This window comes from Pseudorasbora parva, chromosome 18 (assembly GCF_024679245.1).
Source record: "Pseudorasbora parva isolate DD20220531a chromosome 18, ASM2467924v1, whole genome shotgun sequence".
NCBI classification, from domain to species: domain Eukaryota; kingdom Metazoa; phylum Chordata; class Actinopteri; order Cypriniformes; family Gobionidae; genus Pseudorasbora; species Pseudorasbora parva.
Genome location: NC_090189.1, coordinates 12,811,982 through 12,836,723, shown reverse-complemented (window position 1 = coordinate 12,836,723; position 24,742 = coordinate 12,811,982). Strand labels below are relative to the sequence as shown.

The window sequence follows — 24,742 nt, the reverse complement described above, 5'->3', positions numbered from 1 at the left end:
CGGACTAGAGATTAGTCTTGTTGACTGGGCAAGGACACTCTGTCAAAGCATGTTAGTGAGCATCGGCCGTGAACAAACACACAAACACACATACCCCATATACCCCATATACACAATAGTGCTCATTAATATCTCCACGGCACCATCCATCATACTTACACACACACTTTTATGTGTAATGATATAAGTGCGTTTACCTATGCCAACCGTTTAGTCGCTTAAAGCACATTTTCTTGTAATTACACACGGAACGCACCGCACAAAGGGTCAGAGAAATATAATAAAACAACGGAATTGCTAAATCATCAGACAAAGCATCTTTAAAAATGTATGCTGTGGCAGTGAAGCGTTGCAATATTGAAAATCCATGGTATAATAAAAAATTGAGTAATTTTGTAATCGTATATAGTAATACATAAATTATGTTTTTTTAAATGCTAAACATTTTCTTTTGGGAGCAGGTTTCGGGTTAATCTATAATAATCGAATTATATTTTTTATTAAAAAACAGCAAAAGGCTATGGTGTGTCACTGTTTATATAGCAAGATAAATGTATGTGTATGCAAGTTTACTCAGTGCCGTATCCAGTTGAATTCCCTCTGCGCCCTATAAATATGTGCCTTGTTTTTTAACACTCTGCCTTGTCTAGAGTTTAAAACATGCAGCATTGACACCGCAATTACAGCCTAATAAAACCCTGAAACAATACCGCTTTTGTTCCCCTCACGCTGATGTGTAATTCAATAATGTCTACATAATCTGATAAATAAAAGCACAAACAATAAACAAGGACTCCTGAGGTGGCAGAATCGGCTAGGCGAAAGGTTCTCCACAGATATCTCGCTCATAAACTCATTTCATTATACAGCAGCACCAACAAGTTTTTTTAGTGGATTGCTGGATTTAGATAAAAAGCATGATTGAGTGAATGTGTTTGAAGAGCTTCTATTTATTTGGGGGTTTTAATTAGTAATGGTGCCTTTTAATTGCATTTTTGTTTTCATACAGTATTAGCTCATGCTTATTCATTCTGAGTATTATCAGATTCAACCATCTTTAATAATAAAAAGCTCTGAAATGATTACAAATACTCAGGAAAAATGCATTTTAAAATGAAGTCAAACTAGAATAAGGGGCTGTGTGGATTTGTTGAAATAACATCAGATAGATGTTGTCGTCCTGTATAATACGTAACGATTTCTCTGTGTTTGTTTCAGAAGACAGAAAACTCTTTGTTGGCATGCTGAATAAGCAGCAGTGTGAGGACGACGTGCGGCGCCTTTTTGAGTCCTTCGGAAGCATTGAGGAGTGCACCATCCTTAGAGGTCCTGACGGAAACAGCAAAGGTTATTGGGCTCTCTCTCTCTCTCTCTCTCTCTCTCTCTCTCTCTCTCTCTCTCTCTCTCTCTCTCTCTCTCTCTCTCTCTCTCTCTCTCTCTCTCTCTCTCTCTCTCTCCTCTCTCTCTCTCTTCCTCTCTCTCTCTCTTCCTCTCTATATTCACTACCGGGTCAAAAGTTTTAGAATGGTAAGATTTTTTTAAGTTTTTAAAAATACAAAAAAGAACGGTAATATTGTACAATATTATTCAAAATAACCGTTTTCTATTTAAATTATATTTTAAAATGTAATTTATTCCTGAATTTTGAGCATCATTACTCCAGTCTTCAGTGTCATGATCCTTCAGAAATCCTTCTAATATGATGAACTACTGCTCAAGAAACATTAATGATCATCATCAATATTGAAACGTTTTTTAGGATTCTCTGATAAATAGAAAGTTCAAAAGAACAGTTTTTACCTGAAATAAAAAGCTTTTGTAACATCGAAGGCCTACTACCTTTTAAATGTTTTGGGTCATTAAGAATTTTTTTTGGTTTTTTGGAAAGAACGTAAAGAAATAAATACATTTATTCAGCAGGGATGAATTAAATTGTTCAAGTGACAGTATAGACATTTATAATGTTGCAAAAGCTTTATATTTCCGATAAATGCTGTTCTTTTGACCTTTCTATTCATCAAAGAATCCCCCAAAAAATTCAACATTGATAATAGTCATAAATGTTTCGTGAGCAGTAATTCATATTCGAATGATTTCTGAAGGATCATGTGACACTGAAGACTGAAGTAATGATGATAAATTCAGCTTTGCATCACAGGATTAAATGACATGTTAAAATATATTCAAATAGAAAATGGTTATTTTATATTTTAATAATATTTCACAATATTACAGCTTTTTTTGTATTTCTAATAACATAAAGGCAGCCTTGGTGAGCAGAAGAGACTTTAAAACTATAAAAACATTTTAAAAATCTTACCGTTCTAAAACTTTTGACCGTTTTGACCTTTTTGAACTTTTGTACACTATATATACACCCACACACACACACACACTATACACTATATAGTGGATTCACACTATATACACAATCATTTGTAAGATTATATACATTTTAAATACATTTTTGTTGCATAATATCAAATACAATATACAGTATAATACAAATCACTTTTTGGAAAAAAACACACAAAAAAACAGCTTTTTGTCCCAAGATCGAGGTAGAGAAAAAATCCCAAAAGTGAAAAGGGTGTTTTTGACTGTTTTTGTCTCTTCAGGTTGTGCGTTTGTGAAGTATTCCACTCATGCAGAAGCTCAGGCCGCTATTAGTGCTTTACACGGCAGCCAAACCATGCCTGTGAGTGCCAACACATCTGATCGTGCACTTTTGTATCATTAGCACGTTTAAGGCACAAAGTATCCTCAATTGGTGTGTGGGGGTGCGTGGGTGTGTGCGTTCCAGGGCGCTTCTTCCAGCCTGGTGGTGAAGTTTGCAGACACAGATAAGGAGCGGACCATTCGACGCATGCAGCAGATGGCCGGTCAGATGGGCATCTTCAATCCGATGGCCCTGCAGTTTGGAGCGTACGGTGCCTATGCACAGGCAAGAGCTCTCTCTCTCTTTCTCTCTCTCTCATTACACACTATTTCCAAAAATGCAGTATCTCAGTGGAAAAATCTGTTGACTCTAAAATCTTGATTATACACAGTGCTCCATTCGTTACATGATTGTTATCTTAGCATTCTATTATTTATATATATATAATATCTAAAGTAGTGTATGTGTGTGCTTTTCCCCATCAGGTTCAGCAGCAGGCAGCGCTGATGGCATCAGTGGGTCAGGGAGGATATCTCAGCCCTATGGCGGCTTTTGCTGCCGCACAGATGCAACACATGGCCACCATCAACGGCCTCCCAGGAGCGCCCATGACCCCAACATCAGGTGAGGAAACACACATATGCAGACTTTCCCAAACTATAGTCCCATTCACACCAAAAACAATCATCTGCTGCTTTAATGCTCAAGCTGTCAATGTTTTTTTCATTTATCTGCTGGATAAACAATGGTGTTTCTCTGTGAAGGTATCATAGCTGTGGTATGGTCTCTGCTATTATTTTATGTTTAGACCTATTTTTAGATGTATATCCTTATTGTTAGTTATCATCCTCAGTGAGAACGGGCCTTAAACGGATAGTCAGGGAAAAAAAGAAACCCAAAAATGAAAGTGATCACCATCATTATTTACTCACCCTCAAGTTGTTCCAAACCTATATGAGTTGCTTTCTTCTGCTAAACACAAAAGATGATATTGTGAAGAATGTCAGTAACCAATCAGTTGATGGACCACATTGAGTATTGAGTATTTTCCCCATACTATGGAAGTCAATGGAGTCCATCAATTTCTTCCCATATTCTTTACATATCTTCTTTTGTGTTCTGTTGAAGAAAGAAACTCATACAGGGTGAATGAAAAGCAGGACAGTAAATAAAACAGAATTATCATTTTTGGGGTGCACTGTCCCTTAAAGGGTTAGAACTGACTATTTTCTAAGTCTTTTAATTATGTATTGCTATCATTTTTGCATTTTTCCCTTCTTTTCATTATATTTAAACACATTGGTTTAAACCAGTCATAATGAAGATACGACCAATCAGAGGATTCGATAATCTGAAGATTTCAAATGTAAATATTAGATGTAAAAATAAATGTATAATGCTAATATAAAAAATGTAAAAATAATAAAGGCATGTTTTTCACTGAATGAGCACACAAAAGAACCATATTTTAAGAATTTTAATGAATGATTTATTATGCGCAATATAACAGTACATTAAATAAACAGCTATATTTACCTACATACATTTTTGTCTAAACCATCTACGAATTTCTTATGAATATCTCCAATAATTCTCTCCTGTCTATGGCCCCGCCCCCAGGTGGAAGCACGCCCCCTGGCATTACAGCTCCCACGGTGACCAGCATTCCATCTCCAATCAGTGTCAACGGTTTCACAGGGCTGCCTCCTCCTCAGGCCAACGGCCAGGCCCCAGCGGAGGCCATGTTTACCAACGGAATCCATCCTTACCCAGGTACTACACACACTCATCCACAGATATACAGCAGAACTGTGGCGGATTTTAATAGCGTGAAACTGACATAAATTATATTTAAAACCTGTCATATATTGTCTATTCTGATGATTAATGTCAGCTCTGATTTGTGAATTACAGTATTTCTTGCCGTACAATAAAATTTTGTTTGTGCATTTTATCTCGTGCAATGTTTACTTATGTGTTTAGGAATATAATTGTTCTTCCATTTGATGACTCGTCAGCCATTTATTAAACACAAAAAACATGTTATTAAATATGTTTCTCGAAGCTACTTTATCTGAAAAGTGTGTTTGGAGTTGAAATGGCCAGCGGTCGGCTGTCAGCTGTCTCAGTGAGAGTCTGTGTGTGTTGTGGAGTGGTATTCATGTCCAGTGCCACAGAGAAAAGCAAATGCCTGTCTCCCCCGGCTGTATCCCAGTTTTGCAGGAAGTGGTGTTTAGGGAAGACTCGGAGAAGGGCGGCCTGGGCGTGGCACAGAGAAGTTGTTTTGGGGTTCAGGGAAGCTGCTTCCTGTCGTCTCTCTCAGAAGGTATAGAACTCCCTCAAACGTTAGTGTTGTATTACTGTGTGTGTTTGGTGTGTGTGTGCATACAGTATACGGTAGACAGAGGAAGTGAAAGACGTGAGTAGTTTCTTCATGTTTGTTTGGTGTCGTCAGCTTTGTAGAGTGACATGTTGTTGTTGTTGTTGTTGTTGTAGTGTGGCTATAGCTATATGTGCATGCTTTATATTTGGCAGAAGCTTTCATTTAAAGTGACTCGCTCAAGGACACACAATAGTGTTAGCTCACGCCTTCAGGTGTTCAGTCCTAAAACTTTTTGGTTACCAGCCCAGTATTTTAACATCAACCCCCATTGAACTGTTCCATTTAAAGAGATAGTTCACCAAAAATTTTTTTTTGCTAATCTCATAGTTTACTCACCCTCATGTTATTCATGCTTTTTATACTAGAAGCCCATATATGTCTAAATAAAATATATAAATAAATAATATAATTTATAATTATAAAGTATATTTCACACATATGTATTTTATACAGTACAGGCCAAAAGTTTGGACACATTACTATTTGTAATGTTTTTGAAAGAAGTTTCTTCTGCTCATCAAGCCTGCATTTATTTAATCAAAAATACAGAAAAAAATGTAATATTGTGATTTATTATTACATTAAACATTTAAAATAATTGGTTTTCAATGTATTATACTTTAAATGATCGTTTATTTCTGTGATGCAAAGCTGAATTTTCAGAATCATTCCTCCAGTCTTCAGTGTCACGTGATCCTTCAGAAATCATTGAGATATGATGATTCATTTTCAAAGTTGGAAACAGTTCTGCTGCTTAATATTTTTGCGTAACCTGTGATACTTTTTATAATACTTTGATGAATAAAAAGTAAAAAAAATAATAATAAAAAAGTAAATAAAAAAATAGAATTTTTTTTTAACAACAACATACACTACTGGTCAGTAATTTGGGGTCAGTCTTTTTATTTTTATTTTTTATAAATCAATCATTTTATTGACCAAGGATGTGTTAAATTGATCAAAATTGATAGTAAATGAGATTTATATTATTTGAAAATGTTTTTATTTTTAATAAATGCAGTTCTTTTGAACCTTTTATTCATCAAATATATTAGGCAGTAGAACTGTTTCCAACACTCACAATAAATCTGAATATTAGAATGATTTCTGAAGGATCATGTGATAGACTGGATGTCACGTGACACTGAAGACTGGAGGAACGATCCTGAAAATTCAGCTTTGCATTACAGAAATAAATGATCATTTAAAGTATAATAAATTAAAAAAACAAATATTTTAAATTGTAATAATATATCATAATATTAAAAATGTTTTCTGTATTTTTGATCAAATAAATGCAGGCTTGATGAACAGAAGAAACTTTTTTCAAAAACATTACAAATAGTAATGTGTCCAAACTTTTGGCCTGTACTATATATTCATAAAATGACTTAATTTGGTTTTGTTTCCAAATGGAGGAAACTTCATTTGAATGAAATGCAGATTAAAATGACTATACATAATTAACAGCAATATTCACCTACATGCATTTTTACTCAAACAATCAAAGGTATTCTCCTTAAAGGGATAGTTCACCAAAAATGTTGTTCATTCTGTTTTATATAACAAAAAAATATAGTAACATGTATGTAGTACAGCATTTTTTTAATTTATAATATTACCTATATATATTATTCATTTTTACACACAAACTTGTCCATTCAGTGACAAATCAGTCTTGCAACAAAACAAACTGCAATATTACAGTAATATTAATACTGAAGTTCTCTGAGGTCATTTTTACTACATTCAATAATTAAAATACACAATGGTGCTAGTTGCATTCATATAAAACAAGAGTGTGTTAGCCTACAGAGAGAGGTGATGCGAGAGAAGCTGCATTGCTTTTAACCACCCAGGTGAGCGATCTGATATAAAGCATCGCCATTGATAATAGTAAATATAATTGGGAAATATGTGACGCCTTAATGGCGCAATTGACCATTCAGAATCAAGTATTCCAGAGAGCCGCGTAATTCACTGAAAATTGACATCATGTTCATTTTCTTTTATATTCATACTTATTTGGAACATGAGTCTGAGTAATTGATGACAGGGTGGATTTTGGCTGAATTCTCCTTGCTTTTAACTCTTTGCTGACAAGCATTTTTCAATTTAAAAAAAAATATACAAGTTGTCAGCCACCTCCATAATTTTTCAAAATTTTTAACAAAAATTGAATGGCCCCCAGAATACTTTGTTGCATGAATAACTGAACATGCAATATATCAAAAGGTACAGAGACTTTGCTTTAAAAAAAAGAAAAAAGATTCATAAATAAAAAAGCATTTTGAACAAAGTAGTCTTTTCCAAAGAAGGACGCTTTTATCGCTAGTTTCTGCTCCTTTTTTTTGCCTGTTTTGATCCAGCGATTCTCTTCTCTTTCAGAAGATGCGTAATAGCGCCTCCTACTGAATAACAGTGCAAAACACGAAAGCTGGAAAATCTGTCAATGGCGGGGAAACATTATCAGAGGCCGTTTACACAACACCGTTTTTAACTAAAACTCTAAACTTTTTATGCATTTTGGACGTTCATTTACACGACAACAGCGTTTCGGGGCCTGAAAACGCAAGCTTTTGAAAACGACTTCTAGTGTAAACAACACAAAAGCAAGCATGTGAAATCTGTGACATCATGCGTATTCGTGTTCAGGCTAGGCACGTAGTTTCTTTACAAAGTGGCATCACCAACTACTGCCCTATAGCATGCATAATTCAGTGTTTTTAGTTAATTTCGCAGCTCTATGTAAGCAGGGAACATTTTGACGATCAAAGGGAACACTTTTTAGGAGACCACTGTCGGGTAAACATACCCTCATAAATGATAGGAAATGCCATCAATGAAAGAGTTACTCACTAGTCCACCAAATGAGCTGCGAACACACAGTCCAGAGCATGGATGTTGCAGTATTTACCTGTAAGTGTTTTAGCAGCGTTAAGTTACCAGGCTGTAAGTATGTGCATCGGTGTTTAGAACAGGGCCGGGGCTGAATTGGCTTTATTACTGTGAAAGCTCTCAGCTGATTGATGTGCCGTGTAGAGCTATAGATCTATATTGTTCTCCATACACTCTCCGGCTGTCTTTCCGACTCTCGGGCAGCGGGGAAGCTTGGCAGGGTCCCGCGCGAGCGCCACAGCTTAATTGTTTGAGGGTGAACGGTGAGGGGGAGGGAAGTGAGGTAAGCTCATTCCCGGCGCACAGCTCTGCTCGAACACACTCAAACGCACTCAGTGACCCCGGCTGTGTCTGTAACGCTCTTGTCTCTCTCTCCCCGCAGCTCAGAGTCCCACTGCAGCAGACCCCCTGCAGCAGGCCTACGCTGGAGTCCAACAATATGCAGGTCTGTCACTCAAAAGGAGGCCGTTTGTGATTTTCCTGCTTCCGAGTTAATAAAAAGTGCATGCACTGTGTCTACGTTTGCGGGAATAAGAGGTGTGAAGTGCGTGCGTTATCTGACACATTGGCGTGTGTGTGTGTGTCTCAGCAGCCTTCCCCGCTGCATATGGACAGATCAGCCAGGCCTTTCCCCAGCCGCCTCCCATCATCCCTCAGCAACAGAGAGAAGGTGAGTCAGCCGGATATATGTCACCTGTAAGAGTGAAAGATTCTACGTGGTCACTCTCTGTGACATTTTCCGTCATTGTCTTTTCGTAGATGCTCTATTAAAGTACGATTTTATATATTGATTGTTATGTGCCGCTTATGCGACCGTTCAAAAGTTTGGGGTCAGTAAGATTCCACGAGGATGCGTTCAATCAATCAAAAGTGACAGTAATGGCATTTATAATGTTACAAAATATTTATTTTAAAATGAATGCTGTTTTTTTCATGACAATATGTATCCAAAACAATATTAAGCAGTTTACTGTTTCTGGTGATTGACAGGCTGTCACAGATCCACAGACGTTAGGTTTAGGAAATAACCTAAAATAATCTTCATAAAACATTTTACTCAAGATTGTGGTTTCATCTCCCTCCAGTGGCTGCTATAGTAAACTATACAGGAACATCTTCAACAAACCAGTTATAAATAGTTTTTTCCCTGGTGAACATTGGCACATTTCGGCATGGGCAGCAACCAGGGATGGCCTAGGTCACCATGCCTAAATGCAGTTTAATGTAGAACTGCCACTGCTGATGAAAGTTACTAGTACTTTACAGTGAGGAAGACGACTTCTATGCAAATGACATGATGCCATGTTCATGATTTGCCAACTGAAGAGTTTCTCTTCTGTGCAGCAAGTATTTGAATGCACATATAGATGAAGTGATTTATTTAGCAGTTCCCATGTAGTCTGTTATGCATTATATATAGAATGTTAGTTAGTGTTAGGACACATGCAGGTTATTTTTAGACTATGGACAAAACCTGTTCAGTCAGTGTAAAAAACACCCTAGAACACATTTCACAACATTTTGAAGCCTTATATATATATATATATATATATATATATATATATATATATATATATATATATATATATATATATATATATATATATATATATATATATATATATATATATATACAAGTAAAATAGTACTTATTGCACATTTAGTTGACAATGTTGTATAATGACATATTGCAGACTTGTATTCAAAAATTCAGCAATTTTTTTTTATTTATTTTTTATTGCATATAAACAGTCAGCATATGCTGCAGTTATTCCCATTGGATGGTGGACTGTGATCTATGGTGGTCTTAGATCAAATTCATCACAAAAATTACAAAAATGCATTATCTGAGCAAGTACAGTGATTTAATGAAGTGATCCGTGAACTATTTCTTTGTCAAACCACAGAGTTTTCTTTACCCTGACGAGAATTTGAAGAAGCCCAAATCTCCAATAATCTTTTGTAAACAAATTGTAGCTACACTTAACTGCACCTTTTGGTCGTTTAAGGCTCTGTTTGAAGGGAAAGCTAATCTGAAACCTTTTCAAGAGCGCCTGAAGAACCTGGAAGTGTCGCGCTGAGTATTTGTTTTTACACTGTTATTTCATCTATTCAACTTAAGGAGAGAATTGCTTTCAAATGCCAGGGCAACTGCTCAATAAAGAGAAACTGTTTCTATAGTTTCTTCTTTGGCAAGCAAAGTCTAATTTCGCCGTTTGTGTCTTTGTTTTGCCTTCTCTCTTTATTCCCCTCATTTCCATGTATTTCTTCTGTGTTCTGTTTCTCTCCTGTCTAACCGCTTCTCTAATCTTCTGTATTCCACAATCCTCCTTGTCTTTCTCTCTCTTTCTCTGTCTCCAGGGCCGGAGGGCTGTAACCTGTTTATTTATCACCTCCCTCAGGAGTTTGGGGACGGCGAGCTGATGCAGATGTTCCTGCCTTTCGGTAATGTCATCTCCTCCAAAGTGTTTGTGGATCGGGCGACAAACCAAAGTAAATGCTTTGGTGGGTAAAAATGATAAGACACCTGTGAAGATTATTCTCATTCCTACTCACACTATTAACATTTTTACCTCATTTCTCTACCACAGCGAAGCTTTCGATTAAAGCCATGTGCACACTGTGTGCTTTTTGCAACTATTTCGCCGTCTGATACATTTTGGGGATTGTTGGGCTAAATTAAGATCGCTTAGAATGACATGTTCATCAACAGGAGATATATTACCTTTACGATGAATATCAGCTTGAAGCTTCAAACAAAGCCTGAAATGTTGGGTCTCTAGAACTGACCATCTAAAATGTGGATAATGGCTTGTCTGCAACATATACCAGATATCTTCCTTTCAGTCATACTATACCAAAACACCCTTAGCAGTCTATTACAATTGGGGTATGTGCAGAACAAACTGGTGACACAAGCAAAGTAGTAGCTAATTTTACACCTAAAATGTCACCTGAAGTCACATCATTTAATATGAGAAGCAACAATCGTAGTGGACAGGGGTAAAAAAAAAAAATCCCACGGTGTGCACCTGGCTTAAGACAGAAAAAAAAGAATGGATGGAAAATTAAAGGGAAAAAAGAAGAGGATGTAGTGTAGCATCTTTATGTCTTTAATCAGGACGGGACACGAGGCTGTAGGGGGGAACTGCAGAAGCGTGTGTCCCGCTTGTGACTAATGTGAACCTCTATACTTTAATTAGCGCTATCTGCAGCTTCACTGGCTCCTTGACTTATCAGAGGCATCCCATGCATGAACAAACACAACGCTATTCGATTTCAACTTAATATAAACGCAGTTAGCGGGAGGTGTTTCAGAGACTCAGACGTGATGATTTTCAAATGCTGAGCCAGCTGAAATCACAATACCTCGAGACAGAGGGAGAAAACAGATGAGAAAATGAGAGGAAGTCATTTGCGATGAAATGCTCATGTGTTAACTGGCAGAGTTTTGCTGTCTTTGCTAAGACCTAACAGATTGAAGCTGCACTTTATTTACCAGAAAAGGAAAATATGAAGCCTATGGAATAAATAATGCATTTTTGTCATAATTCAAGCTACCTTTTTAAGAAGCTATTGCAAATTAACAAACGGCTAACAAATAGCTACAAGGAATTTGCTAAAAGGGACAATATTTCATAAATACCTCATAAAATCGAAGCCTTCTGTGTTTTTTAGCACATGTTTGTTTATATTCAACACTATCAATATGCTAGCATACTTTGAAAAAATATTAACGATTCATCTTTCACAGAGTATATATCAGCACAGCAAGCAGTTTAATATGGTTTTAAAGTATATTATTAAAAACAGCTCATGACATGGTTGCTTGCGGTAGAAATATAGTTTTCATTCAAATTTATTTGCCAATTTTATGACACATTATGTTGTCAATCAATGACAACAAGTCGATCAATTATGTAATCAATATTTTAGACTATTCTCCTAAAAAAGAAAAAATATAATATAAAATAATTATAATAGATATAATAAATTCTATATTAGTGATTAATAATTATTCATTAGCAACAGATGGCAAAACTAACAGATATTTTGAAAAACTTATGACTGCAAAAACTATTCTAAACTACTAAAAATGCAGTCTTGTAATATAGTTAAGTTAGGCTTCTGTACTCAGCTATTTCCCAGCACTGTTGCTCATGCAGTGAAATCCAGTTTTTATTCAAATGTTCATACTCTTGGTGTTTTATGATACATTAAGCTAAACACTAGCAGACCAATTATTTGCAATTTTCTGTATTTTGCTTGTTATTAACTCTTTCCCTGCCATTGATGGAATTTTCCAACAATCAATGTTTCCACTGTTATAGTCAGGGTGCTATTACGCATCTTCTGAAAGAGTAGAGAATCTCGGAAACCAAACACAGGCTAAAAAGAGACAGAAACAATTAATAACGCAATCATCAATCAAAACTTCCTAACGTTACAAAAGGAAATGTCAACCCAGGAAAGGGTCCAGGACTGTGCAAGCTTTGGGGATGTTGATGGACTCAATGTACTCAATAAATGTTTTGATCATCCTTCTGAATCAGATTCGGACATAGTTTTTGACAAAAAAAGTTTTTTATGAAACTTTAAAGCATATGCTCTGTTCTAACTTTTAATCTATTATTTGTTCAGATATTCAAACTAAATATTCTGTAGGCCACTACATTTTTGGGAAAATGTCCAAATAAATGCTGAGTGTCTGGCAACTTTATCAAAAAACGCTGGCGGGGAAAGAGTTAAAAAAGGACTCCTGGCTAACTTCTCGCTAATTCTAGGAGTGACTGGATATTGTGTTAGGTTTTGCATGTTCTCTGTGCTTCTGATTATTGTGTATCCAATGTATGCTGTTGTATTGTATTGATTGACTTGATTGTGCATATATGTTGAATGTTAAACATGTATCTATTAAATATGTGTCATGATGACTTAAGTAAACTTGTTTGATACCCTTTCCCTCCCTTCATTTCACGTTCACCTCATTCTTCATCATAAAATCATCTCTGGCCTCACCCGTGACCCATTTCTCACACCCCCTCCGACTCCACCTTCCCTCAATCCTATCTAACGTCCATCTGTCCATTGCATTACCTTCTCATCCATATGATTCTAACCTGTCGCTCTCTCTGTCTCCATCTTTCTCCCTTCATTCTACAGGCTTCGTGAGCTTTGATAACCCGGGCAGCGCTCAGGCCGCCATCCAGTCCATGAACGGCTTTCAGATCGGCATGAAGAGACTCAAAGTGCAGCTGAAGAGGCCGAAGGATGCCAACCGCCCATATTAGCCCCCGTCCCTGCCCCAGCCACCCCTGACCCTGGGGGTGAAGGTTGCCGCTGCGCACAGGGAACGACAGGTCAGCCAAATCACCTTGAAACCAAAAGACACACACTTACTATACAAGTGAAAAAATGGGTTCCATCAAAACAGTGAACTGATTCATATGAAAAGATTTAGCTCAAAAGATTTGTTTACTGTATCTGCTCTGCACAATTCAGTTAATAATAAAATAGTCTTTTTTCTTACTGATATGTAGTTTCATGTTGACTTTAAGCCTGCACTATAACAGCATATGATATTAAAAAGGACTGTGGCAGAGGGGGAAAGATTAGTCATCTCCATGTTGCTCATATCATCTCACATCTCCTCATCTAAATGAAGATGGAAAATCAATGCTGTGTCATTAATTTACCCTGCTGATGCCTTTTACTGGGCCAAGTTATTACCTACTTACAAAGCTAGTGAGCCATCTCCGCCTCTGTAGACGACACAGCACGGCTCCTGCACATCTCAGCACTGACCTGATACATTAAAACCCAGACAGCCAAAATCATTTCGCTAATCACTGCTTTTGTCTTGTTCTACTGTAAAAATATCTAAATGTCCTTAAAAGAATAAAAGAAGAACATTTCAGAAAATATCTTTAGTAGCTCTTAATGCAAAATCATGATGTGATTATACAAACATTTGTATATATGGCCATGTGAACAAGATAATGTTGAAATAAAAAAATGGAGCGCACACCTTCACTCTCGTCCATTGTATTGTCCAAATAGTGATCCAATTGCCTCCCGAAGTTCCTGAAAAAAGTGTGTTGGTGCCTCTGAGACTACTTCTCTCAGTGAAGCTGTCAAACATAATATCACACCCAATTTCAATAGCATCAAATCACTAACTTTAAACCAAACTTATTTAAAGAAGCAACACTTGATCTTACATCAGCATGATAAAAACTGCCTAAAATGACGGACACTTTAAAAAAATTATTTTAAGTGTAATTTGATTGTTTAGTTTGTTCTATTCGATTACATGGAAAGGGCAGGTTTATGAGCTATACTGAGACACTTTGGCTTCACTTTTCAGGACTCATGTGTAGGGTTGTAACGATATGAGATTTCCACGGTATGATAATCGTCTGAGAAAATATCTTGATTGTTTTGCTCTGTTTGTTATTATTATAATCATCAATGACAATGACCCATCAAAAAATGAAAACAGATTTTAAAAAAAAATATTTAACATATGGTTTATTATATCAAACTTTTTTTATGGAAAAAAAAAACGTATTAACGTATGATACAAGAAATTAAAAAAATTCCCCATTTTTAATACTTTGATATTGTAATAATTTCAGTTACTCTGCAAATTAATGTAGAAACAATTTAAAGACAGCATATTGTACGTGTTGTAATGGCAACTTTTTATGAAGGCCAGACTCTATGAAACATTAATGACGTTACATTACAGTTCTCTTCTGTCATGTCGTGTGGAAATCATGACTGGATTTCAGGATTCAACCAGCATCACGGAAATAAAAGTTGCAAACAGATATTTAAGTTGATCTACACAGATGGATGATATTCACGAATATGGGTGAACATGTTTGACACCGTTTCTGCTTTTGCAGCCACTCTTCATGAAAGCTGGATAACCATATTCAAGGATAACCACGCGTTCATTTTTAGAATACCTAAAGTATTCCCATACTGCAGATTGTAAAAAAAAAAATTGGTCAGGGGATAGAGATTATAATTTGTAGCCTCTAGCTCTGCTTGGACTCCACTTTACATGTACAACTGAGAAAATGTCAGTGACGTGTAATGAAGTTGCTTATGTGCAGTAGCGCAGGTGAGATCTGCTTTCATTTTTTCTTCCCCAAAACCGTGTATACGCAAATGCTCACGAATCGTACATGTCAATATCGTGATATACTGTTCCAACCCTACTCTTGTGGCATGATTGTTTCGGACAGTCGTGTCCGTGCAGCTTTCAAAGTATACTCAACTGCGGATGAGTTCAATTGTTTGGTGAAGTTGTACGCACTGTTCGTGTCCTCAAAAATTGGGCTGCATGCGGACAGGGTGTGTGAAGATTCCCCAAGTACATATATAGTTATGATGCAAACGTTGATCACATTTGGAATAGAAAATAAATGATAAGCTAATGCAGCCAAGGCCAAACTTTAAGAAAGAAATGATTCATTAATTGCTTAGCTGGGTCTTCAGACTAAGCAGTCTGTCAGTTCACCTCATCTCCGAATCTGAGTTGTTCTTTCTTTTGTCACTTCATTTAAACACGCCTGTTCCCTGAAAAGATTAGTATAGCACTCGTGTCTTCGTGTTTGAGTTGTTATCATTATTCCGCCATCAGTGTCTGATCCAGGCTGGGACAGCCCCATATGCAATGCATGCTGTCCCAGAAACAGAATTGATTTGTTCACCTCTCGAGTTTTGGGGTTCTGGCTGATTGGGCTGAATGCAGAAGATCCTGAACAGAACCGATGGCATTTGTACGTCGCTCTCTGAGAAAATTTGTTTGTCCCGAGTCATGTTTAAGATTAGTTAAAAAAGAACGAATCGTTCATGAACGACACATCACTAACACATATGCTGCATCCCAATTCACCTACTTATACTATGTACTCGTTTTGTGAAGAAAAAGTACATACTTTTGAGTGTGTAGCAGAAAAGTATGCAAGCTTCGGGACATACTACTTCATCTTTAACGGACTCTGTCGCTTAGTTACATGCATCCCATCACCGTTTGACTGCCCTGTCAATCATCGTCAGATTCGTCACAGTTCAAATCCTCCACATTCAGTTTCATTTCCTACCGTATGGGAGAGAAATGTAGAAGCACTTTGATCTGCCATGTGTGTATCTTTAATGCAGAGACTCTCCTCGTGTGTTTGCACTTTAAATATAATGAAGCATTTAAAAGTGAATGGCCAAACGTGTCATTACAAAAGTTCACAATGCTGCTGCAGGTGAAATATAATGTGAAAAACACTGAATAAATATCTTTTTGTCAGGTTAAATACTGATAGTTGGTCACTAAAACCTTTATCTAAACCTCTCACTAACTGTCTGACTCGCACATCCGTCATGTTTGTAGTTTTTTAACACTTTTTTTTAATCCGTGTAGTTCTAATCGAATCCTCGTCCAACTCACAATGGTTTGTGGGCAGCATCAGGCGTAAGAGTGCGCATTGAGTAAGTCCATCAAGTAATCAAGTAAACCATCCGGGTCTCTTTGGAATACTCTTTTCAGCATACTACGATTTGGGATATACTAATTCTATTTTTCGAATACTATTTAGTATGGATAGTATGCGAATTGGGATGCAGGGACAGTTGTCAACAGAACTCAACTGCATGCATGCACACTGAAAGAAATAGAAGATGGGTGTAAACAGTTTAAGCAGAGAACTCTGGTGTTTTTACTGGAAGGGCCAGTTAACCTCTATGGTCTCAGTTTTTATTTTTAAAGAAACATGCACGGATGAATTGCGTTCAGAATAGATGCCGATTTTAAATGCTTCTGTTCTTTTTGTGTTTGCTTCCTAGGTTTTGTAGAGCTGGAACACATGTTGATAACATGCCAAATGTATTTGAAAACACAACTGATCAAGATCATTGGGGCTGGGGATACAGTACAGCTGAAGCAGGATATGAGGAGGATGTAGCCGCGTGATATACCACCACCACCACCAGGCTCAATGGACCTTTTCGGACTTCAGTGTTTAACTCAGGGGAGCCGCGGTGTAACTGGACCATACCGTACTCCCCTCTCTGAACCCCGAGCCCTTATTTTGCAGGACCACAGGACACATAACTGAAGACCAACACAAAAATATATATATACATATATATTTAAAAAAAAAAGAAAAACAACGTAAGCCCTAAGAAGGCTCTGAATCTACGAATAAGTAGTATGGAGGAGAAGAAAAAAAAACAATTTTTAAAATTAAGATAGACTTTTAGATGGAAATCATGTAATATTGAACACGTCTTTGGGAAAACTTTTTAAAGAACTGTTTTAGAAACCAACAAAACGGATTAAAAAAGAACAACAAAAAAAACTTGAAAGACAGAACTTTTTGGAAGGATGTGACAATTCAGGACACGAACTTGCTTCGACTCGGGATGGCCGACTTTTTTTTTTTCTTGGAGTGCCTGTCCGTTTCCAGGGGCAACGGCTGCCACAAACCGCAGCCTCCGTCCGCTGGGAGACTTACCTGTCATTCCTTAGTTGTGTAGGGACCAAATGACCAAACCTTTTTATCACAAATGAAAAAAGTGAAAAAAGAAAAGAAAAAAAAAAGACTCATACCTGTAACATAATCGGACCACTGCATCTCTTGCTGTGCCAATCGGTTAGAGTTGTATTTAAAAAAAGATATATGTATAAAAAGAACATATATGACTATATGCATACATATAGATTGCTGATATGCTTTTGAATACTGGCAGAACTATTTCCGATGGTCCGTCGAGGCCGTTCACTTCGCTAGTTTACAATTACTGCTCAAAATGAAGAATATTTATTTTTATTTCTCTTCTAGTTTTTCTGTGGTGAGAGAAAGGGTGCATGGGAAGGGTTGTTCCATAATGCAGCCTTACCTTTTCTATCTTATGTCCTGACCTTGTAGTTAAGAGACCATCTTAAAAAGGTTTGAGATAAACAATCCTGTTTATATATAACGTACATACGATATGTATATGTATAGCAGACGGCTATAGCAATATGTATTCATATGTATGCACTTGTACAGCATATATATGGATACATACGATATTAATCCCAAAACCCATATATGTATTTATATGCATATATTTTATATGTGTGTATATATAGAAACCGGCTATTCAATATGTAGAGCTGTAATTTTTTTGTAGATTTAAGCTGGAGTTTGAAACCTCTGCTCTGCTTTGGACTTTTACCACTGGGAAGAATCTCAAATCGGCAGCTGCAATCTGCAGGCATTCCTCACGATCCGATATAACGTTCCGTATCCGCCAACACACACACACACACGGTTAAGAAAACTGATTCAGTTTGTGTATATATGTGTATATGCTACTTACAAATGCAAAAAGGCCTCCTCTTGTTGGAGTTTAAAGAGAATCAGGACCGTTACGAAATAGTACAGAATACGGACATATCTGCCTCCCGCCTCTGCAAACATTCGCGAACAAACGACGTTATTCACTCGAACCGTGCGCTGGCTTTATCGGTTTTTTGAACACGCGCCGTCGTATCGCCAGCAGTGCGTTCGTCCGTGCACCTGGCAGCACTGTGCTACGACACCGCTAGCAGCCATTCATTATTATGATGATGTCAAAACAACGGAAACACTCTACTTCTTAATAAAATAAAAGAAACAAAAAGAAACAAAAAACACAACTGCTACAGCTACAGCTAACAGCAAAGCCTTCAAATATTTGTTGACATGACAAACTTGTGCTGTGCAGCTCGACACCGCCATTTCCAGATACACCCACTCGACGTTCTGCTTACGGTTACAATGAAGTGGGCATTATGTACGTTTTGCACAAGTATCGTCAGAATCCGCGTCACATTGCGTGTTTGTGCGCAGCTTAGGAGTTCTGACTGATTGGCGGGAAGTTTTTACCCTCTCTAGTTAGGGTTGAGAATGGAACGCAAGATTTAGCATTTCTAGTTATTGCAAGTGAAGGACTTTCATTTTGGTTACGCTTTGCGACTGCTCTATTATACAAGATGGCACTATTGTAAATATATGATTATTTCGGAGCTGGTTCGTTTGTCTGTACAGTAGGGGGGGGTTGGGGTAAAGCAGTAGTCAGTTCACCTCATTTCGAAGGGGAATTCAGTTTCGGGTTCCGAGAATGTTGCATTTTGCCTTCTAGATCTTTCCGACACATGATCATTCAGGTATTCCAAGCTCGTTTGCAATGCATTTCAGCGTCACCTGTCTGTCTGTCTGTCTTTCTCTCCCTTTCTGTCTTCTGTCTCACGCTCATCAGCTCCCTCCGTGTTAACCGTTTCAGCTGCAACTGTTTACATAGCAATCTGGAAATGTAGAGTCGACAAAACCAAGACAGAACAGAAATTTTATTATAAATATATATAAGTATATACATGAACTACTGAATATACTGTAAATGTTTTTTTCTCTTTTTTGCTCTGTTCCTCTGTATATAGGTTTGCATATTTTATAATCTTTTACTTCTATCTAGAAGGACTGGATGGCTAAGAACATTCAATTTAAAGACAAAAAATGAAACACTGGATTAAAGCAGGTAAACTCTAGTCCTTAGAGATGCATTATGGTTGTAAGGTATTTAATCACGGACCGTTAAATGAGCCAGTCAGATTTAATCCTAACATTTTAACAGAACTGCTGCCAACGTGCGTATTTATTTGCCTATTTATGTCATCTGTTCATTTATTCAAATGCCATTTATTTATTTATTTATTTATTGTTTCGTTTGAAAAAAAACTAATACATGTATTTTTTATCTTTTTTATGTTTGTAACCATACTGAATATCTTTTTTTCTTTTCTTTTTTTGTCATTCAAATAATGCTTTTTAAAAATATATATATTTTTACATGTTTTTGTATTGTGAGACACAATGGAACAATGCAACTGGCAGAATCAGGGTAAACCTTTATGGAGAATGTAGAACTCATGAAGGACTGGTGTCAAAAGTTTTTGCTGCACCTGTTAGAACTGTGACTGTCTGCTGTTTTCTTCTGTTCTGCGATTCCATGCGTCTGTCAGAACTCCGATTTGCTTCACTGCTTTTTCAAACACTGGAAAAAAAGGAAGAAAATCTGCACTAATCCATCAGACTCTCAGCAACTCTTGTTTTATAGCCTTTCTTCATTAGCACTGTCTTCAACTCATCAAAAACCTTCTGAACTTACAGAAACAATGCAGTAAAATGGGGTAAAAAAAAAAAAAACATTCTGACATTTTGAGCACAGTTGAGCGTGCTGGGTGGTATCTGTGGATTTTTGCCAAGCCCATCACAATGAGATTGAGCTGTACTAGCAGTCGGAGTGCTGCCGCAGCTCCTGCCCTGTTCTCAACTCCACTTTTCTCTGGTCCCTAGACTCTCTTTTGTAATTTTACTGAATGACGCGTTTCCGCTTAAGCCCAGTAATAAAGCACAGTGTAGAATAAAGCAGCATTATGCTTGTCCCATTTCCTGCTGTATGTCTACACAAGCCTTTTTATAAGTTGTTTTTATCTCTTTCTCTCTTTTTATGGATTTGTGGCACGACTGAGGTACTCTGAAACCACTTCAAAGGCGCAGGGTTTACATGCACACACACACAGGCGCCTCTCTGAAACTTTCTTTACAACACTTCAGATCAAATTAGACCAATAGCCCTGGAGCGATGTTTGGCTGAATCCCATCGCATATACCGGTGCGCCCAGATCTAGTTTGAAATATCAAAGCATATACGCTGTTATATTGGAAAAACAGGGGAATAGGAAAGTGAGGGGACACATTAAAAAAAAATGGTTACAACCCCTTTGGAAAAGAAATATTAATTTGTTAATATATGCAGAAAGTTTGATGACTCATGATATTTTGGAAAATGCAGCACTGGCTAGAAATGCGTTTTACTGACGAGTCACTTTCATGGAAATTTCTCATTTTATCACATGACGATAGGATTACACATTACAGATTGCAGCAACTGTCCTTGAGAATCTTGAGAACATACGTTGCCAAGTCAGTTCCTTGAAAAGCCTCTAGACTTTAATGGAGCTGCTGCCCAACCATCTGTGATAGAATAAACACCACCATTTATTAATAAACAATTTATTAAGGCAGAAATAACACTTGAATACATTACAAAAAAATTAAGACCATCATTATTTCAAGACTAAAAAGGCAGACTTAAGAGCACATGAATAAATGATCGTTCTTATATTCCAACAAATAACCTGAGTCACCGTTACAAGCCTTCAACAGATGAAAAAGATGTCTTCTAAGATCTCGCTCTCCTCCAGGTCTTGCAAAGAGGACCGACTGGGGCCTAGAGGAGAGAAAAGGGTCTTCTGAGAGGACAGAGGGGCGATGAAACTCTTCCAGGATGAGGGGTTGATTCGGTTCCTCTCTGGGTTGGATACAGGGCTAAAAATGTCCAACAGCTCCATCAAAGAGTCATCCCACCTAACAATGAGTATAAAAACATGACTCAGGAAATGTCACTATTTTATACACCAGAACAGAAGGGGACAAGAGGGATAAAAACATTATAATTTACATCCTGCTCAGAATGCTTTAGATTCCCCTACATAAAAACCGCATTGTTGCATGTGACGACGCAACAGAGTTCACAGGCTTTGAAACAAGTGGCCTTAGGGTGGATATGAAGAACAAGCCAGCACACTTTTTTTTCCTGGTTTGGAAGGAAAACTAAGAGCTGAGTGAGAAGATAAATAAATAAACAAAGATTAAGCTAATAAAGATTCAACCCCTCAGTCGAGGTGCTTAATAAATTATTCATTGAGTACAGACGTGCACATTTCAGATATAAAACATGAATTCTTAAAGCACGCTCCACTGATGCTGCTAACATAATTCACTGCTCATTCTAAACAGCATTGATTTGCATCCATGCAGCAGAAGGGATGAGCGGGTATTCATACAGATGTGTGTGAGTGTGTGTGTGCACGTGAAAGGGATCTCAGCTTCTATCCACAGAGTGCCTCTGACATATGAAAGCAGTATTTGCTTCATGGCCATGATGGTGGTCATTATACAAGACACTGAGAAACATGCCATCGTGTCTGACGCTTCTCGAGTCTGAAATCATAAAAGTATCGGCCAACTACAACTGAAAATATTGTCACAGAAAGATAAATAGAAATGAAAGGTTGTCAAAACCTTTAGATTGTTCCAAACCTGTATGAACGCAAAAGAAGATATTTTAAAGAATGTTGGTAATCAACGGTAGCCATTGACTTCCATAGTAGGAAAAAATACTTTGCCAGTCATTGGCTACTGTCAACTGTTTGATTACTAACATAATTTAAAATATATTTTGTGTTCAACGGAAGAAAGAAACTCATAAAGGTTTGGAACAACCAATGTGTTGCTAAGTTTTGAGGTCACTCAATAACATTCTTGCATTCAAATATGGTCCATCAAGATGTGTCATAACTAATCTGAGATCAAACATCACTGGTTCTCAGGTGTCACAACTGATCATTACTGACATCATACCAGAAGTGCCTCGATGCGCATAAAAAAGTAATGATTTTGAATGAATATTTCAGCTTGTATGACTACAGAGAAATATAGCGAATGCAGTTGCGTTAATACAATTTCTGTAAAATTTCTCAAGGTAAAAAGTTCCATTGTCAAGTGTAGTGATGTATGATGCACAGCTCTCAAAAGTCACTTTGAAATTCAACATCTAAGTAGAAAAATCTTTACAGCTTACATTCCTATCAAAATGATTGGATTTCGCCAATGCAAATTTGCCAAACAACATTTAATGTGACAGCACCTTCATGGTACTTTTTGCTATTTTTTAGGTTGAGTGGGATTTTTTTTTTTTTACAAAACATAATATACATTTAAAAAATATATATGTATATATTGGTTTGAAACAACATACCGGTGAATAAATAATAACAGACTCTACTCTCGGGTGAACTACGCCTTTAAAACTTAACATTTTACCAACTCCTATCATTCTAATGTCTATTGACCAGGTAAGGATTGAGCAAACTGGTGAATCTCTGCACAGGTAAGATGAGTTTTGAGGGGAGGCTGACGGATTGATCCCCAGAGTGTTGAACACATGTTCACACAGCCAGCTCGGTGGGGTTCCTGAGCACCTGTTCTCCCTCATGCTGGGACTGATGAAGGTGCCCTAGCTCTGGAAGACATCCTGCATTGTTCCACTGCCAAAGATCGGAAAGCCCCTGTTCCCTAAGGACTACGGGCTAGTTGATCTCACTTCACACTTTACGAAGACCTCCGAGAAGCCAGTCCTTAGACAGACCACCTGGACCCACTGCAGTTCTGTTACGGCTCTGACCCTGCACTCCAGAGGCAGCGACCATTCACAAACCTACATATGCTGCGCTATACTTGCTGTTCTGCCTACTTGCATCAGAAAAAAACAAAACTATAGCTTTCCATCTACTTCCTGTGTGAGAGATTCTTCATAAGAAAATGATCAGCACACCACACAAAACACACGAGACTAACCTCACAAATGAATCTAGTGGATTTTGATGAAAGGCCATTACCGTGATTTTAGCCCTCTGATTTAAACACTCCAATGGAAGGGGTGTGTCTGCTGTGAGACTTCGATGCGACTGTCTAACATCTTTGCATATGAAATAAGTATTACACATTGAACTCTCGAAATCCTTAGTTAGATGTTTATGACTATTTGAGCTGTCAGTATGAAAAGTGTTGAATCATAGCCTTATATTTAGATTTACACCCATCGTGATGAGCATTGTAGCCGATGACAGCCATGTCTGTTGAGTGCAGGAACGCAGTGATCTCTTCATTGCAACTCGATTTCTGCACTCTGAAACATAACTAACAGTGCAAACACAATGTAAATAAGATTCACTGCGCAGTGCTGCATTCACAGCATGTCGTAAGAACCGTAGTCTCGAGATGACGACACGTGACGTTCTATTCGAAGCTGAACAGATTATTTTCATGCTACTAAGAGAAACAATGAGAAGTTGACGATTTATATACAGGTAGGATTTACTGACAAAAACAGCAGTAAATGATTTTGAGACAAAGAATAGTTACTTATTGTGGCATCATGTCAGGTTCAAATCTTACAGTAAAAGTCTGTGTGCAAAGCCTATGCTGAAATTGCGACTGATTTACCACATAATACAAAAGGGAATATACTGAACAAACAAATAATGCTCTCCTGCTAGCATTAGGATCATTAAGGTAATGTTATATTTAGTTGAGTGACACTGTAACTCTTTTCTCTCCAAAGATTTGATGATGTAAAAGTAGCATTTGATCTGATTCAGCAGAGGCGGTCTTAGACACTATTATATCATGATATGATCAAATCTGAAACAAGCTTCTTTTTGGAGCTTGGTTTCAATAAAAGCTGTTTTTTGACTAACAAAAAAGTTTAGAGTTCTGAAACTTACAGGATGTTTTTTTACAGTGACCTCTTACATGTCAAAAGCAGGGCTCGACATTAACGCTTGTCCGGGACAAGTGGATTTTTTGAAGGGACAAGTGAAAGAGAATTTTACTTGCCTGATGGACAAGAGCCTGATTAAAACAAAAAATAACTAACGTTAGCGAATCACCAAAATGCAAGAATGATTGTGCATTAATTTAGTGCAAGTGCCGATCGATAGTGGATAATAATATATAATGTTATATATATAATATATAATGCTGTTGAAACTCGTGCAGCCTCTCGAGGAGAAATTACAACACAAGCATTTAAGCTGTTTCCTGAATACTATCACGACTGAAAGTGACACTGATTTCATATGACAG

At 37.3% G+C, this 24,742-nt stretch overlaps 2 protein-coding genes across 10 annotated transcripts in view; one reads left to right on the top strand and one right to left on the bottom strand.

Moving 5' to 3' along the window:
* celf4 (CUGBP, Elav-like family member 4) overlaps positions 1-20,418 on the top strand; it is a 108,792-nt gene extending 88,374 nt beyond the window's left edge. The window contains exons 4-14 of one of the 9 annotated variants that reach the window (XM_067424201.1): positions 1,219-1,347; positions 2,619-2,698; positions 2,804-2,944; positions 3,145-3,283; positions 4,280-4,432; positions 4,875-4,985; positions 8,323-8,385; positions 8,530-8,610; positions 10,302-10,385; positions 13,104-13,300; positions 16,791-20,418. In XM_067424201.1, coding sequence (XP_067280302.1) covers positions 1,219-1,347; positions 2,619-2,698; positions 2,804-2,944; positions 3,145-3,283; positions 4,280-4,432; positions 4,875-4,985; positions 8,323-8,385; positions 8,530-8,610; positions 10,302-10,385; positions 13,104-13,231 — 1,109 coding nt within the window. In that variant the 3' untranslated portion in view covers positions 13,232-13,300; positions 16,791-20,418. Of the gene's footprint in view, positions 1-1,218; positions 1,348-2,618; positions 2,699-2,803; positions 2,945-3,144; positions 3,284-4,279; positions 4,433-4,874; positions 4,986-8,322; positions 8,386-8,529; positions 8,611-10,301; positions 10,446-13,103; positions 13,301-16,790 lie in introns of all 9 variants that reach the window. The other 8 variants (XM_067424200.1, XM_067424198.1, XM_067424199.1 and 5 more) reach the window with 8 other exon arrangements.
* A 147-nt stretch (positions 20,419-20,565) lies between these two features.
* Positions 20,566-24,742, bottom strand: part of kiaa1328 (KIAA1328 ortholog) — a 39,346-nt gene continuing 35,169 nt past the window's right edge. The window contains exon 11 of the mRNA XM_067424197.1: positions 20,566-21,400. Coding sequence (XP_067280298.1) covers positions 21,193-21,400 — 208 coding nt within the window. The 3' untranslated portion in view covers positions 20,566-21,192. The remainder of the gene's footprint in view (positions 21,401-24,742) is intronic.